This window comes from Bombus huntii, chromosome 13 (assembly GCF_024542735.1).
Source record: "Bombus huntii isolate Logan2020A chromosome 13, iyBomHunt1.1, whole genome shotgun sequence".
In the NCBI taxonomy this organism is placed as follows: domain Eukaryota; kingdom Metazoa; phylum Arthropoda; class Insecta; order Hymenoptera; family Apidae; genus Bombus; species Bombus huntii.
The window spans coordinates 4573551-4589538 of record NC_066250.1 but is presented as its reverse complement, the minus strand read 5'-3'; the positions used below and the strand labels follow the sequence as shown (position 1 = coordinate 4589538).

Here is a 15988-nt window from a genome sequence, read left to right as displayed (position 1 = left end):
ACAAACAAGACTTCGGAAGTGTTATTTACCTCACAACTGTGTACAAAATATTTCAGACTGCTAGAGTTGTCGGGAGTAGGGGGTATCTTAGGCTTCATACAAGACGCTGTCTCCTCCGTTTTACTAGATCAGTACGAGCCGTAGACGGGCAACGTGTTCTTCCTTAATCGTGTTCCTCGTTTGCTTTCGCTTTCAAATAGCTCTCTTTTGCTTCAAGAGTCAAATTCGAGTATCCTAACGCTCATTGTTCCTTCATTTCGCGTCATTTATTTCTATTATATTTTTTTGTCAATTCTTATCGAACACCGGTAAAAAAGAAGAAAGGTGACAAATTGGAAAGAAAATGCAAGTGTACAGTGAAAATCCTGGATCACCCTGTGTTTCTCGTGATAAACTACTAAACGAGAAGAATTCTTTAACTCTTCGGGAACTCATAGATGGTTTACACGAAGCTTTCGAAACTGACTACGTGAATATAGACAGGGTTCAATATCTAATGGCCTCGTACAGAAGCAACCCCGCAGAATGGAAAAAATATGCAAAATTTGACAGATACAGGTAAACTGACAGCTTGAAAATTATACTAAAAGCTATTAAAATAATCTAAAGGAAAAATAAGGAATTTTAATATAAAGATTTACATATTTCAATGCTTCAAAGATGCAGTACGGTATGAAGTTACAGCATATTAATTGGATTAAAATATCAATGACTATAACGAGGGTGGTCACCTGATTCTCATTCTATTTCGTTTCTACGCGTCTTACGTTCGCGAAAGATCGAATTCCCCAGTAAATATTTTATCAGTCGACAGAACACGGCACAACTACATCTCGAACATAAAATAAAATTAACATGAAATTTACGATAGGTTATCGTCTGTTACTGTTTCTCCGACCCTGGTCGTCTCTTAAATATTTTGTTTCATTCAATCTTAAGTAATGAATTTAATAACCTTGTACTTTGAGTATTATCTGTACAAGTTGACATGCGAGCATGAAGTAACTGACCTTAAGAAAAATAAGAAGGGAACATGGTCGGATTTCTGATAGAAGCAAGACAAATTTAAAAGTTTACTGAAAACGTCATTATTCTTATCTGCAAAAACATATATTACGAGACTTTACAACGATCGCACTTCGCACTACAATGCTACAATAAATGCAATAAGTGGCATAATGTGTGCATTAGAAAGCTATCAATATTAAAACAAAAAAAGAGTACATGCCAGAATTATTCCAGATAGCTGGACGATGATATTATTACAAATAGCGTTTTCATATGAGCCGATAATTTTGTTTACGTAATTAAAAAATTATAAATAACATCTATCAAAATCTATTAAAGCTATCCTTTGCATTCACGAAGAATGACAGATCAATTAGTAAGTACAACCTGATCTTCTATTCGCATGCTAATTATATTTTGCATTAATTAGTACATAATCGAGAGAAACTACAACCAAGTGTTTAGATCATGATTAAAGCAGTTTGAAAGTATAATTTGTATAATTTTTTTCAAAATTAAAAACACAAATCTATGTTTAGATTGAGAAAACAAATGAATTAGTCTGAACTTTCTATTCTGTCCGCCTACAAGATAACATAAATTTTCAATAAATATTACTTCACCAATTATAAAGATAATAATAATGATCACGTTACAAGATATATATATATGTATAAATGGAATTATTACACGGAATTGCTACCATAGCAGGTTTCCACATAACACGCGAAAGTATGGAAACTATAGTTCAGGCACAACCTCTTTACAGAGTAGAACGTACTATATTGAACGGAAAAAAGACGATTACTAATCGCATAAAAATTACATCGAAAATATTCATCGAAACATTTTGTTGACTTCTAGTACTTCGTTCGATTCACTTTATGCCGACCTAGTACATGTCCTATTTGCGTTTCGTAAATAGATATGGAAACATTATCTTCTACCATGTTATTTAAAAATATAATACACAAAGAAATATGACCAAAAAGATTTGACATCATTGCAACCGAAACGTAAGTATGCGGAACACTTCAATGTTCATGTGTATTGCACATAAATCAGTAGTGTTCGTAGTATAGTATGGTGAACGGCTGGTTACACACACTTTCCACGTATGCCCCCTTCTCTTAAACATTACACTTGATTCAGAACATCGGTTCTTTGACACGCGACACTTATCGGATCGAAAGTAACGAACGACAAAACATTCTCATATACTTAGAAACAATGCCTATACCGAGTGCATTTCCAATCAGATTAATTTATTGTCCTCTAATTTAACGTGATTCACCGGTGCTTATCTAGTTTAATCATATAAGTCCTTAAAGGAAAATCCAGATGAATCATTTTGCTTAGGTATACAAGAAATTTAGTCGATGAAGGAAATGGAAGGTTCAATCTAATGATTCTATGTTGGGGAGAAGGTCATGGTTCAGCAATACATGATCATGCGAATGCACATTGCGTAATGAAAATTCTCCAAGGTGAACTCTTTGAGGTATAGAATGAAATATTCTATTTTTTTCATATATATATATAGCAAACAATTTTTTATTATGTTTATGATTTTATAGACACGGTACGCGTGGCCTACACAGCGTGAGAAACCAGAAGAATTACAAGAATTGGAAAAAAATACTCTCGGTCTTAATCAGATATGTTATATCAATGGTATAATTTCTAAATATACTAAATTATCTATCGTTATATAATATTGTTGAGATTTTATTTTGATTTTATGTATATACAATTTGTTACAGATTCTTTAGGACTTCATCGAGTTGAAAATCCGAGTACCGTGAATCCTGCTATTTCTTTACACTTGTATTCACCACCGTTCTCTTCCTGTTCCGTTTTCAATAAACAAACTGGACAAAAAAGCTCGTGTAAAGTTACATTTTGGTCGGAATACGGAGATAAGCGAAACCGTGTAAGATTGTCATCTATTTTTCTTCTTTCTTTAATCAGTTCTTCATTTTTAATCATCCTTCTTTCTGTCAATATTATCAATACCAAGTCAGGATTAAGTTGCAACTGATTTGAGTTCTTTCTGATTCAAACTTGATTTTAATTCTCTAAATTTGCAGGAAATCCAAGATGCTAGGTGCCCTGAAGATAATTAATATATCATAAGTGAAATTCATACCAGCGATAATCATTTGAATAATTATTCTAACTTAAACAAAATAAAGAGATAGTATATGCTTTTTTAAATACTATACCAAATGATCAGAATGTTCCTGATATTTTAATTAAAAGAATAAAAAAAAGGTGCAAGATATGATAAATTTTGATAACACGAAAGCAGCCAATTAGATTTACATTATTTGAGACATAATAACTATCCCTTAAATAATACTGATTGCCCAGATCTCACCACGTGGAGATTGCTGCGTTTGGAGACCCACCCGATCCACGGCACCCATCCTCCCTTCCTTTTATTCAAATTTCATTCAATCTTATTATTTTCATTCAATCTACATCTGCATGACGTACATACTTACTAAGTCCATTTTACAGACGTGATATAAATGAATTTTTTTCTATTTTAACCGAACACGAAACTAAAAGTAATACCATAAAGATATATCCTGAAATAGATAAATATAAATTAACCCACATAATATGCACATATATGTCGGAGATGAAAGAACACCGGAGTCTTTGGAATTTGGGTTAATCCCGCAACATTGTAACCTAGAGTCTACTATAGCTGTAATTAAACAATTGTAATTATTCAATCCGATTGTAATTGTTCGAGAGTTGTGATAATGAGCTTGGGCTCGAGGCGACAGCCAGTCGCCGAACGTAGCCGCGATCACGGGATGAACGCTTTGTCTAACAAAGGCATGGAATAATTCTATAGCTCTCCTTGAAAAGGAAATAGTTATAACACTTGACAGTAAACATTCCAACGGTCTCTGTCCCGTAGCTCGCCACACGCAGACCCTATTCTTCGAGTAAGATTTTTTTTTTTTTTTTATTTATTTGTTGAAATTACAATCAATTCTCGCGTTGAGAATTTTCAGTTATTTTTCTGGCGTGACGCAGTGACATGGCTGTTTATTTACAATAAGTTAATACTTATTATAGATAGGTATAATTTATAAGTATTATAAGTAAGTGCATATGCTTAATTTGGATAACTAAATGAATCTAGCGTTTAGGTCTAGCGGGTAGTGCCTCTTCAACCTGCGAATCTGGTCCGTCGTGTCAAGTAGTCCAGTGATAAGATTAGGTTTCGGTGTTTGTTGACTCTTTTGCTATATCTGTCGCTGTATTTTGCTATTTCCTCTTTGACTGTGGGTATCTTGAGGTCGCGATGGATGGTTTCGTTGGTAACATACCAAGGTGCGTCTATTAAGGATCTTAGCGTTTTCGATTGGAAGCGTAGTAGTATTTCGATGTTGGAGTTACTTGCTGTTCCCCATAGTTGGATTCCGTAGGTCCAGACAGGTTTTATTACGGTCTTGTAGAGGATAATTTTATCTGTATGTTTAGTTTGGAGCGTCGGCCCGTGAGCCAATAGAGTTCTTTTAGTTTGTCCTTTAGTTGCTTCGTTTTATCTGAGATGTGTTTCTTCCACGTTAGTCTCCTGTCCAGGGTCATGCCCAGGTATCGGACTGAGTCCCTGCTAGGAACTGTTGCACTGTTGATGGTGACCTGGGGGCAGGTTTGTTTTCGAAGCGTAAAGGTTACATGTGAGGATTTCTTTTCGTTGATTTTGAAGCCCCATTTGTGAAACCACTTTTCCATGGAGTCGAGACTTCGCTGGATGAGGCTATTACCGGGTCTGCGTGGGTAGCTAATAGCGCTGTGTCGTCTGCAAATGTCGCTATTGTTATATCGTTTGACATAGGTAGGTCAGCAGTGTAGATGGAGTACAGTAGGGGTCCGAGGACACTACCTTGGGGTATGCCGGATTCTATTGGGAATGTTGCGGAAGTGGCGTCTAGGCATTTAACCATGAATTGTCTATTGGTTAGGTAGGATTTTAGGATGGAGTAGTAGGGGTGAGGTAGGATCTTTTTAAGCTTGTATAGTAACCCTTCATGCCATACTTTGTCGAATGCCTGTTGGATGTCTAGGAAAACCGCTGAGCAATATTTTTTCTTTTCGAGTGTTTGGCTGATCGTATGAGTTATGCGGTGGATTTGCTCTGCTGTTAAATGTTGTTTTCGGAAGCCGAATTGGTGATCTGGGAGGCGGGCAAGATGGCAACGAGATGTCTTCGGATACTCACTGCGTACCCTCAATAGCCTCAAGTACCTTCCATAAATCTCAGGAATTTCCTAGTCGAGGTCCTTCAAACCGAACAAACGTCTGTTTCCGAAGCATTTCCAATGACCATTGTCTACCACGACTTGACAAGAGAAAGTTGGTTTTTCTCACGTATGATGCAACTTTCCTCCCACGAACCACTTTCTCTCGAGGGCGGTTAAGACCCTTCGTTGAACCAATTAACAACGAAGCCTATTCCCTCACTCTCCTAACTAAAATCGTCACCAACAAATCCGATGGTCCCGTGCGCTAGACACATCCATCCTTAGCTTTCCTCCGACACAGCATCGTCTCTCAAGACTGTACTGATTTTACATCCTTCGAACGGTCAACATCCTTTAACCGGGTATACACACCCGTAGATCAGTCATTCACTCATCTCGTACATACGCACCAGCGTAACTGCCTTCGTTATAAGTTGTTGGAATAAACGGTGAAATATAACTTACTCTACTGTGTCATATTCATTTAACCACCTCTGTTATCTTAACCGAAACAGGGGAACGACTACTTCGCGGCGTCGATTAACCTTAATCGTAACGGGAACTTACAACTCTCGTTGACGTGCTATCTCGCGATCGCGTCTCTCTGCGAACGGTCGAAACAACTAGGGTATTGGGGTTTTTCCCAACATTCCGGACGGGAAATCCCGCTGTCCTTCCATCTCCGACATATATACATATATAACCCTTCTTAAGACTCTTAAAAAATTGTGTAAAGTAGATATACCTTAAAATCATATCTTGAAACAGAAAAATATAATTAGTACACATAATATACACACATTTAAAACTCTTACAAAAGACATATCATAAAACAGAAAAATATAAATTAACCCATTTAATGTAATGGGTTTATATGTAAACATATAAAATCCTTCTTAAAACTAATGAAAAATTGTATAAAGTACATATACCTTAAAATCATATCCCGAACCAGTTAAATATAAATTAAGCCACTTAATACACACACATTAAAAACCTTTCTTAGGACTAATTAAAAAGTATAAAGAATAGGAAGATATAAATAATCAACCACCAACACAAAGATATAAATAATCATGCACCAACACAAATTTCTACAGATCTACAATACAACACATTAATATCTAAGAATCTGCCCAAATTAATATCTAAAAACTTGCCCAAATCTATCTAAAAATCTATTTCAACTACTTTCTAAAAACATGCAAAAAAAGAATTAAACACATTTTTTCACATTAAAGATTCCCTACAAATTTTTTTGGACAACACATTAAGATATGGTATATTTATATAATTACATAATCATATAAACATTAGTACAAATCAACAAAATGTAATAAACAAATATTTATAACAGATTGTACTTTAGACACTTTGCCCACATGTGATCATATAATTGTAAACTTTTATATGTGACCTGAAACAAATAAACAGAGTCATGAAAAATATAGACAAGGGAAATTCTTATCAATAATCCTAAAGAAAGGCTTGAACAAATTTCAAATACTCTTTAAAATCACTGAAATAACAAATTTTTTTAGCAGAAAATTGGAAAATCTTAATTTTATATATGATATTATTGGAATGAGCATTAAAATAAATATGAGTACAAATAAATGAGATGTAATAATATAAAAAAACGTAAAAAGATGTAACTGAAAGCTGAAACAGATAAGCATTTTTATACACATTAAATATGAAAAATTATATATAAACAAAATTTAATATCAATGAGTTAAATATCGATATAAATATAAGTTAACGTAAATGATTTATAAAACCTTATCAAATATTAGTAAAAAATGTACCTGAAAAACTGAAACAAACAAAATATGAATTATAGAAAAATTTGATAAAGAAATTATAAAGAACACAAATCTTTAACAAAAACTAAAATAATATTTGTCAATCACTTTATACCTTGTTATATTAGATAAATACTTGTTATATATTACACAGTACAACTAGAATGCTGAATATAGTACAAATAAGTTAAATTCTAAGAAAGAATTGTTTATATTCATACTGTTTTGAAAGTCATTAAAATTTTTTTATATAATAGTACAATTATTTAATATTAAATTGCAAAATATAATATATATTTGTATATATCTTTATAATACTTAATGAAAATATTGTAACTTAAAAATAATTAACATGGATAACCATAAATTCATTTTTCAAGATATTGCAATGATGATTTTCTTCAATTTCAAAATCATGATTTAAAAAAAGTATGTTATCATCTCGATACCGCGAGCATAGTGATAATAACCAAAGAACAATCATAAATTAAAGTTCAAGTAATAAACTCAAGAATGACTTTGCATCAAATGATGGAAAACCATTCCTTAAAATCTTCGGCTTTCAGCCTCTTCTTTCTTCGAGTTTCTTGCGTTAACCCCACTGGGTTCTATTTAAGTATTCTTAATTCCGATTTTTAAAAAATATAAAAAAAACGCGTTATTAAGTAGCGCATATTATACCACGACCAACCATTAAAAGAATGTGCTGTTCGGTGTACAATATGGAAGACTTAATATGAATCTCTAAATAGAACCAATTTCACTAGTTATACTTCATTTTTCGTCCGGGTCTAGAACCGCGGACGTACTTAAAATCTAGGTACGAACCATAATAATATATTGGGATCAATTAATGAAACATTAATCGATTCCACTTAAGTCCCAGGTGCAGATATATCGCGCAATCTAATACCCTCAAATACGAAATACTATTTTATCTGCTTTTCCTGGATCTACCTACTTATAATCTACATCACACATTCACACCAGAAGAGTATGCTACCTACCTACCCGGACCTATATTTAAAAAATGGCAAAACAGACACACCAACACACTCACTCCACGATTCTCACACATAACACCCAGGTGCAGATGCCTACACTAGGGAGATACGTCCCGGGACGCCTCCGTCACCCGAGCTTGTAGCATACAATCTTTCATACATTAAATTACGTACCAATGCTGAAATCAACTGACAACCTTAGCGAGTATTGTGATACATATTCATATATATAAAGTATCTTATCTTATTTCATATATTCCTTAATGTGTTTCAAAGATTTCATAAAATACTCTCTGTATATTTACATGTATGTTAATTATACAAATTATATAATAACTGTATCTCTTTGTAGTATCATTTCCACTTGTATCAATTCATACAAATTTATATGTATATTTGTTCATACAATATCCATTCTAATTTATGTATACAATATACTTTAATAAGATATTTTGTATTCTTCATTTCAGATCTCAAATTTCAGATTTTAAATTTAAATACAAATTCAAATTTCGTATTTATGTCTTTCCATGAAATAATTAATTTTTTCTATTTTATTAATACATATCCGATTCATATCCGCTCATCCGACGCAAATTCCATTCCAACTTAACCACACTCACACATATGGAACTTACATCGTACACAAACGCTAAGTATTGTCAGTTGCTAAAAGTGAATCTTACAAATAAAACCGTGTCCATCATCTATACCCATGAGAGGAGCACCTGAGCCCGCTCATAAGTTTAGGTAAAAAAAATGAACACGGCCACAATAAATAACACATACCTTTATTGCATGCTGAAAATCCTAAGCTAAAAGAGCCATTTATAAAATATCCAAACGAGCTAATTTTCTGTTATACATTTACTATTAAATAATGTCAAAAATTTAATAAAATGAAAAATATTTAAAAAATTTAATGAAAACTTTATTCATTGAAATGTAATCTAGAGAAATGTAAGAAACATGTATTATTTATTTAATAATGTTCGTTCTTTATATCATTATATTTTTTTTTATTTATTTATTTAAATTTTACAATTTGTCCAGTAGGACATCTATCATTATATGTAACACCCTAAGTCGATCCTATCACGAAGTAAATGTTTCGAAATATATTAAAAACATTTTAAGTTATTACTTCGGTATTAGAATCTAACTATCGCGAATTGTCTTCTTGCTCATTATATTATTTTACATGTAAAATTTACTTATTTTTATTTAATTTTATTTATTTTCAATATAAATATATATTTTTATTTCTTTATAAAGATATATGTATCTTTACATATATATTCACTATTTTTATATTTTATTTCATCTTTATAAGACACAATTAGCATAAAATATATTCAACGGAAAAAGGAAATATTTTTCATGAAATCGGAGGATCATCCGACTTCTGTTCTAATGATTTGCAAAAAAGAAACAAGAAGACCTCCTAGCCTGAGCTAATAAATACAAATACAAAAATAAACACAATACAAAAAATATTTAATAAACATTGATACACGAGATGAACATCTTATTCTCGTGATCACTATGCTCACGCGCGAACGAATAAGAAATCTTTGAACCAAAACTCACCGTCCGCTGAATATATCTGTGTCCGTGTCCACACTGTCCATATACTGATAACTATCGGCCGGTACCCCTCAGTTAGTCGAAGTTGAAATTTGAGATGTATCACCAGATCCAGCAGTAAAGAAAACACTACGGCAAAAATAAAAAGGAATCAGTAGAAACTAGAGCCTTCTAAAGTAACCTTCAATGAGTTCATTAAATTTGTTTTTACAAACTTACATGTATTCCTAGTATGAACTGCAATGCTTGATAGTGCCGAATACTCCTAATTTGTGCCATTTTAAACACTGTTAATTCTTCTGTAATAAAAAAATTAATTTTTTATAGGATTGGATCGAATGGAAAAGTAATAGATAATGTTATTTATTTACAACAAAGGAAATAAACTTACAATTACATGTTCCATACATTCATGGACATCGGCCAGTACTTGATTAACATTTTCAATTATTTCCTGAAACAAATTACAAAAAAGAAAATATTAGTGAACTGCAAACTAATTAAATAATTGGGAAAGTAATATTGTTTTTAGATACTTACAAGCTTCTTCATCGGAGTAAAACCCGAAGGAGATCCTCTCCTCAGCCAGACTTGACTAATTTCGCGACGCGACCAAGGGATATACTTTTTTTATAAATTTACGACACGAATAAAATATTAAACGGCGAACAAACACTGAATCTACTATTACGCTATTATTCAAGTAAAAATTACGAGCCACGGTGCTCAGAAAAAGAAAGTATTTATTTCGCGTACAAACACTGACTCTACGACCGCATTACGATCAAAAGACAAAATTTCCTGAAAGAAATAAGTATTAAAGGAAGAACAAGGGAAACATCCATAGAAGACACATTTTTTATCAAATATTTCTGTTTTTGTTATACATACATATATATGTGTATGATAAAACATTGATATGAAAATATAGAAAATCATCATTACAACAAATTATTAACAATCAATAAATAATTATTATTTATAACATTTTATATACCTTAGAAAAACTTTATTTTGTATATTATATTAACTTATTTAATAAAAATCAATAATCTTTCTAATTTATTAAAAAAGTATAATGGATAAAATTAATAAAAAATTATATACACTATCCAATGATGTATAATAAATAAAATTCTGGATGCAATATTGTATTCATTATTTGTACTATATATAAAAGATCTTTTCGCAAATTAAATGAAATATTTTATAACTAAATCTTTTACTCACACATCTGAACCAATTTCAAAGAAATAGTAGTAGATATCTCGCCAATTTCATACTACTTTGCCCAACAGGCAGGTATTCGATCTTCATTAAAAATTCTATAAAAAAGAATAATAATAATGATGTTTACATACAATTGATATTTGACACGATTTATAATTCTTTTTACATTTTAATTTTTCTGACGAAAAAATAGAAAATTTTTAATCTAATAAGAAAAAACGAAATGTCGTTATATTAAATCCTTCAAAATTGTTTTACGAAAAACAATTATCTATTTTATCTCAATCTCTTGATTCAAACAATGTAATAGGCAAGCACAAAAAAATTGTAGTAGTATTACTACAAAAAATATTAAAAAATGAAATTTCAACTGACGTCTTTCATAATCCAATAATAAATTTTGACTAAAAATGCATCAAAATGCTAATCTTATACATTTTCTTCCACTATTTAAGTAAACAAATAACATTTATCATAAAATATATTTGGAAAGAATATTCGTATTCATTACGGAAAAAAAGAACTTTTCAAAATGGACGCCAAAGTATAAAATGTTCTAATGTTAAAACTAACAATGGCCAAAACGACTTTTCCATGCGAAAAGATCGTTGAACCCCGTAGATATCGGTAAATAAAAAATTAATTTTCAACATAAAATTACAGCTTCTAACTGCTCCAAAAACTCGTTTTATATTAAAATGAATGAAAATTAACAGAAATATGCATTATTTTCAAGAAATTATGAAAAATAGTGAAGTTATGTCTTTACACGATAAGAAGATTGGAGAATGCATCGCCAATTTTTTTTACTGCAGTAAACTAAAAATAAAAACTGAATTTTATGAATAAAATTGCTTACCTAGGTTTCTTAATATCTCTTTTCTTCTTTTTATAACCGCTAAGACCACGTAATGAAAAATAGAATTGTAAAATTAATACGTTAAATCGGATTAATTATTTGAGTGTCCTAACAGGACGAGGGTGCAATGACGAATGAGCAGTAATAAAGAAGTAGCCAGAAGGATACAATAGATCCACCTGATTGGTCAACAAAGCGCGGCAGGGGGGAACACCATTGCACAATATTCCTCGAAATATGCAGTAAAACTACATATTCTAACATAAGTCATAAAAATTCTAAACCGATTATTTTTGTATATAATTTAATCAAAACCATTACCTTTAGTAATTCACTCAGAGTATCCGTTCTCACTTCATTGTTCTCTATAATGAACTAAAAAAGTTATAAAAACATATAACGTTCTAAATTGAAAAATGTTAGAAGACAGGTGATTGGTACCAAAGTTTAATCATCGCTATTGGTCGAAATATTCGCGGGGGTCCTGCCTAAAAACATAGGCGCAGAAAGTAATTATTTCAGTTATCTCAATTTAATTTTTGTTTTAATTATTTCAATTTAAAAATAGACATTAACAAAGACTTAATAAAAATTGTATCAAACGTTGTAAAAGAAGTTTAAATTATACGGATTAAACTTTGATAATGTTCCGGAACTTTTTATCGTTTTAAGAAACATTGCAATTTTCTCGCTAAAATTTCAAGTCTTAAAGAGCATAATATCTATATTTTAAGAATTTGAGTTCTTATTAGTATCCAATAATTGAAAACGTTATTCTATGCACATCATACGATATGTGTCGTACTATTTTTTTAAACTATAATATTTTAATTTTGTTACATTATATAGATCCCCTTATGATAGGCAATCATTGTTTTAAATTTCGATTGTATCAAATCCACTGATATTTCAAATATTTCTAAGTACCTGCCAAAGTATTTTAATTTATGTCTTGAATAAAGTGCACTGCAAAATTCAGCTAAACAGTAATTATCAGAACATTATATCAAAATATGTCATTAATTTTGATTTGTAATCATTTTTCATTACAATAGATCCAATAATTTGATAATGTATATATAGTTTACATAATATTATAAATAGGTGCACACATATACAATCTTTCTTTCCTTCATTACTTACAAAGAGTTGTATGTTATTTGGCGCGAGATTTTAATATCTTTTATTTAATAAAATTTGTCTTTCAATAAAGTTGATATTGAAAAAAATTTATGCAAACATTCAATTAGCATGTATAAATGACATTCTTACAATAAATAAATTATGTCCAATTTATCTCATGTACAACGTGTTAGAGTACTGTACAAAACAATTTTAAGGTTACATCGTGGTTTACCAGCTGAAATTCAAGCTGTAGGAACTAGTTATGTACAAGATGAGTTCAGAAGACATAAAAATTGTGATGAAGCTACAGCAGCTATATTTTTGAAGGAATGGACAGTGAGTAATATTAAAAATTTTAGACCAATACTTCTCTAAAATAATTATATAGGTTATCTTTTACCCTCTATTGCAGTGATAAAAGTACAATAAATATGAATTAAATTGATATTTTGTCTTTAATAGCTAATATGAATTGATATTTTGTCTTTAATAGCTAAAAATTATGTTGACTAACATGAATAATGAAATTACTTTATTTCGCAGGAGTATGCTATAATGCTTACTAAACAACTTGGACTAAAAGGGCCTCATACAGCTAAGCCTCTAGGTAAAAATTTAAAAGAAGAAGATTTAGACAAATTTAGGAATGAACAAATGTACCAGTTGTATGAGCTAATGATCGCAGCTACTGGTAAAACTAATAATGATGGAAAAGACAAATAGTTTATTATCGCTACAATGTCAAAACACTTCATATTTTATAGTTTTTGAGATATGTAATATTACATATCATAGTGTATTATCAATGTAGTTATAATTTACTCATATCATTATTTATGTACATAAGTAATCCATAAAAATTTAGGCTTGAACAAGATGCCTTATAATAATACTCATTAACACTAGTGTTTAATAAACTTGTACATAAAGTATATTATATATTAGTGTACTATAGCATATTTAATGTTGTAAAAAATATAAAATATTACAATAAAGAAATTACAGAGTGCAGAAAAAAGAAAACAATGTTTAACAGTCTAATTACATTACAAAGCTTTACAATATATAGAAAAATACAATATATATTAAAAAAGATGATATTCATTTGATGATTCATTTATTTTGTTACTGAAGATTATCTTCTTTAGATCGTATATATATACAGATATAGTCAATTAGGTTATAAGTTATAAATACATCTTGTGGGATCACATAACCTTGTAAATTTTTTTTTATTAAAAAATTTCATAAATTACAAATATTAACATAAAATCAAAGTACGTTAATTAATAAAAAAATGAAAGCGTGGAAAGATTCTGCTAGCTTAATATTAGCTGCACGTCAAACACAAAGATATATTCGCCCGTCTTCTACAAAGGTAAATTTGATTAAAGTATTTATAATTAAATGTTGCTTTGATCATTATTCTTATTATTGTAGCAAAAAAAAAAAAAAAAAAAAAAAAAATAAAACATAACCAAGCTTAAGGTTATGAATATAATATCGATAATCGAATCGTATTTTATACACCGAAATCGTTCTTTGATTTATATTTTTTGTCAGAAAAGTAGCTATTAAATACTACATTCAAAGTTTTGATAATAATATCTAGTTTCAGTATAATTACAATCTACTATGTCTAAAACGTCATCGGAATTCGAAGTTCATGCCAAGTACATATGTATTTCCTGGCGGAGTAATAGATCCATCCGATGCTGATTTGAAATGGCACAATATTTATTCCGCCTTCGGTTTTGATGCCAACAGTTTTAAATCTTTGAGTCCTAATGCTCCAAATCGTCCTCAAATTTTCAAATTTAAACCGAATGAATTACCAAGAGAAGTTTCATTACGAATTACTGCAATTCGTGAGACTTTCGAAGAATCTGGTATACTTCTTTGCAAGCAATCACGAGAAGAGATGACTGATCTTGGTTGGACGCAACACATAAAAAGTAATTTGTTTGATAATGTTTCTATCGCAAAAATAAGATCTGTTTCGTTAAAGTAAATAAATAAATGACAATTTTCTCTTTTCTCCTTTTTTATTTCTCGTCTCTTTTTAGTTTCTGAAAGTGAATTATATAATTGGCAAACAAGGGTGCACAACGATGCCAGAGAATTTTATACATTGTGCAAAGATTTTAACTGTTATCCAGATCTATGGTCTCTTTATGAATGGAGTAATTGGTTAACACCAACTTGTTTTATTGGACGACGTTATGACACTGCTTTTTATTTGGCTTGTATTGCAACTATGCCTCAAACCATTTATGAGATTACAGAAATGGAAGATTTGAAAGTAAGATTGTTGTAATAATCAAATATCATATATCAGTATAATATAATATAGTATGACATATATATATATATATATATAATATTGCTTTTGAAATTTAGTGGGACATGCCCGGGAATTTTTTATTTTCATCTCCTAATGCTGCATTTCCCCCTCCTCAACAGTACGAAATTGCAAGAATAGCAAAGTTCGAAAGCATACATAATTTACTAGATTTCGCAGTCGATCGGGGTAAAATGGGGGTGCTCTTAAATTTACCAGTATGTAAAAGAACTTGAAAAAATCTCATTCTAATACTTAAGAAATGATTTTAAAATAATACATATGTATATTATTAGATACAGGTAGAATTACAAGATGGAAAAGTACACGTTTTACCAGGTGACTCGATGTATCCAAATAAAGTCAATTTACTTGACAAACAAATCATTGATAGAACCGATATCACCATCTCTGAATTTCGAGATATATCTCCCATAAAAAATAGAATGGAATTTTTCAATCTGCAAGTGAAAGAGCTTTATGTTCAAAATTTTGATAGCGCCGATGGCCATTTAGCTCCCCTTCAATTAAAAAATGTTTCTATTGCAGTGGCACGTAAGAATTCTAAACTATAATACATGTATTTAACGATGTACAATCCTCTTTTAATATACATTCTTACTGGATACTAGACTGTAACTAAGATTACATTTTTCTATATCAAAATACTGACGATTGTATATTAATTTTTAATAAATATATATTGATATTTATCATAATTTTCTACGTCTAAACACATATTAAAATTTTTTAATGAACAC

The 15988-nt window shown here is 30.5% G+C and overlaps 3 protein-coding genes across 4 annotated transcripts; all 3 read left to right on the top strand.

Annotated features, from left to right (window-relative positions):
- Positions 1 to 104: 104 nt before the first annotated feature.
- On the top strand, positions 105 to 3292 carry LOC126872274 (cysteine dioxygenase type 1). Its single transcript, XM_050632002.1, has 5 exons — positions 105 to 558; positions 2368 to 2509; positions 2586 to 2682; positions 2772 to 2941; positions 3099 to 3292. The coding sequence occupies exons 1-5, from the start codon at positions 344 to 346 to the stop codon at positions 3132 to 3134; spliced, it is 660 nt and encodes a 219-aa protein (XP_050487959.1). The 5' UTR covers positions 105 to 343; the 3' UTR covers positions 3135 to 3292.
- Positions 3293 to 12872: 9580 nt separating this feature from the next.
- Positions 12873 to 13893, top strand: LOC126872281 (succinate dehydrogenase assembly factor 3, mitochondrial). Its single transcript, XM_050632009.1, has 2 exons — positions 12873 to 13222; positions 13430 to 13893. Exons 1-2 carry the CDS (start codon positions 13046 to 13048, stop codon positions 13607 to 13609), a joined length of 357 nt encoding a protein of 118 aa, XP_050487966.1. The 5' UTR covers positions 12873 to 13045; the 3' UTR covers positions 13610 to 13893.
- A 188-nt stretch (positions 13894 to 14081) lies between these two features.
- Positions 14082 to 15946, top strand: LOC126872265 (acyl-coenzyme A diphosphatase NUDT19-like). Of its 2 annotated transcripts, none has more exons than XM_050631990.1 (5): positions 14082 to 14264; positions 14505 to 14841; positions 14953 to 15188; positions 15287 to 15445; positions 15524 to 15946. In XM_050631990.1, the coding sequence occupies exons 1-5, from the start codon at positions 14184 to 14186 to the stop codon at positions 15800 to 15802; spliced, it is 1092 nt and encodes a 363-aa protein (XP_050487947.1). In that variant the 5' UTR covers positions 14082 to 14183; the 3' UTR covers positions 15803 to 15946. The 2 variants fall into 2 exon arrangements, with proteins under 2 accessions (XP_050487947.1, XP_050487946.1); XM_050631989.1 differs by having other exon boundaries at positions 14499 to 14841.
- Positions 15947 to 15988: the final 42 nt, after the last annotated feature.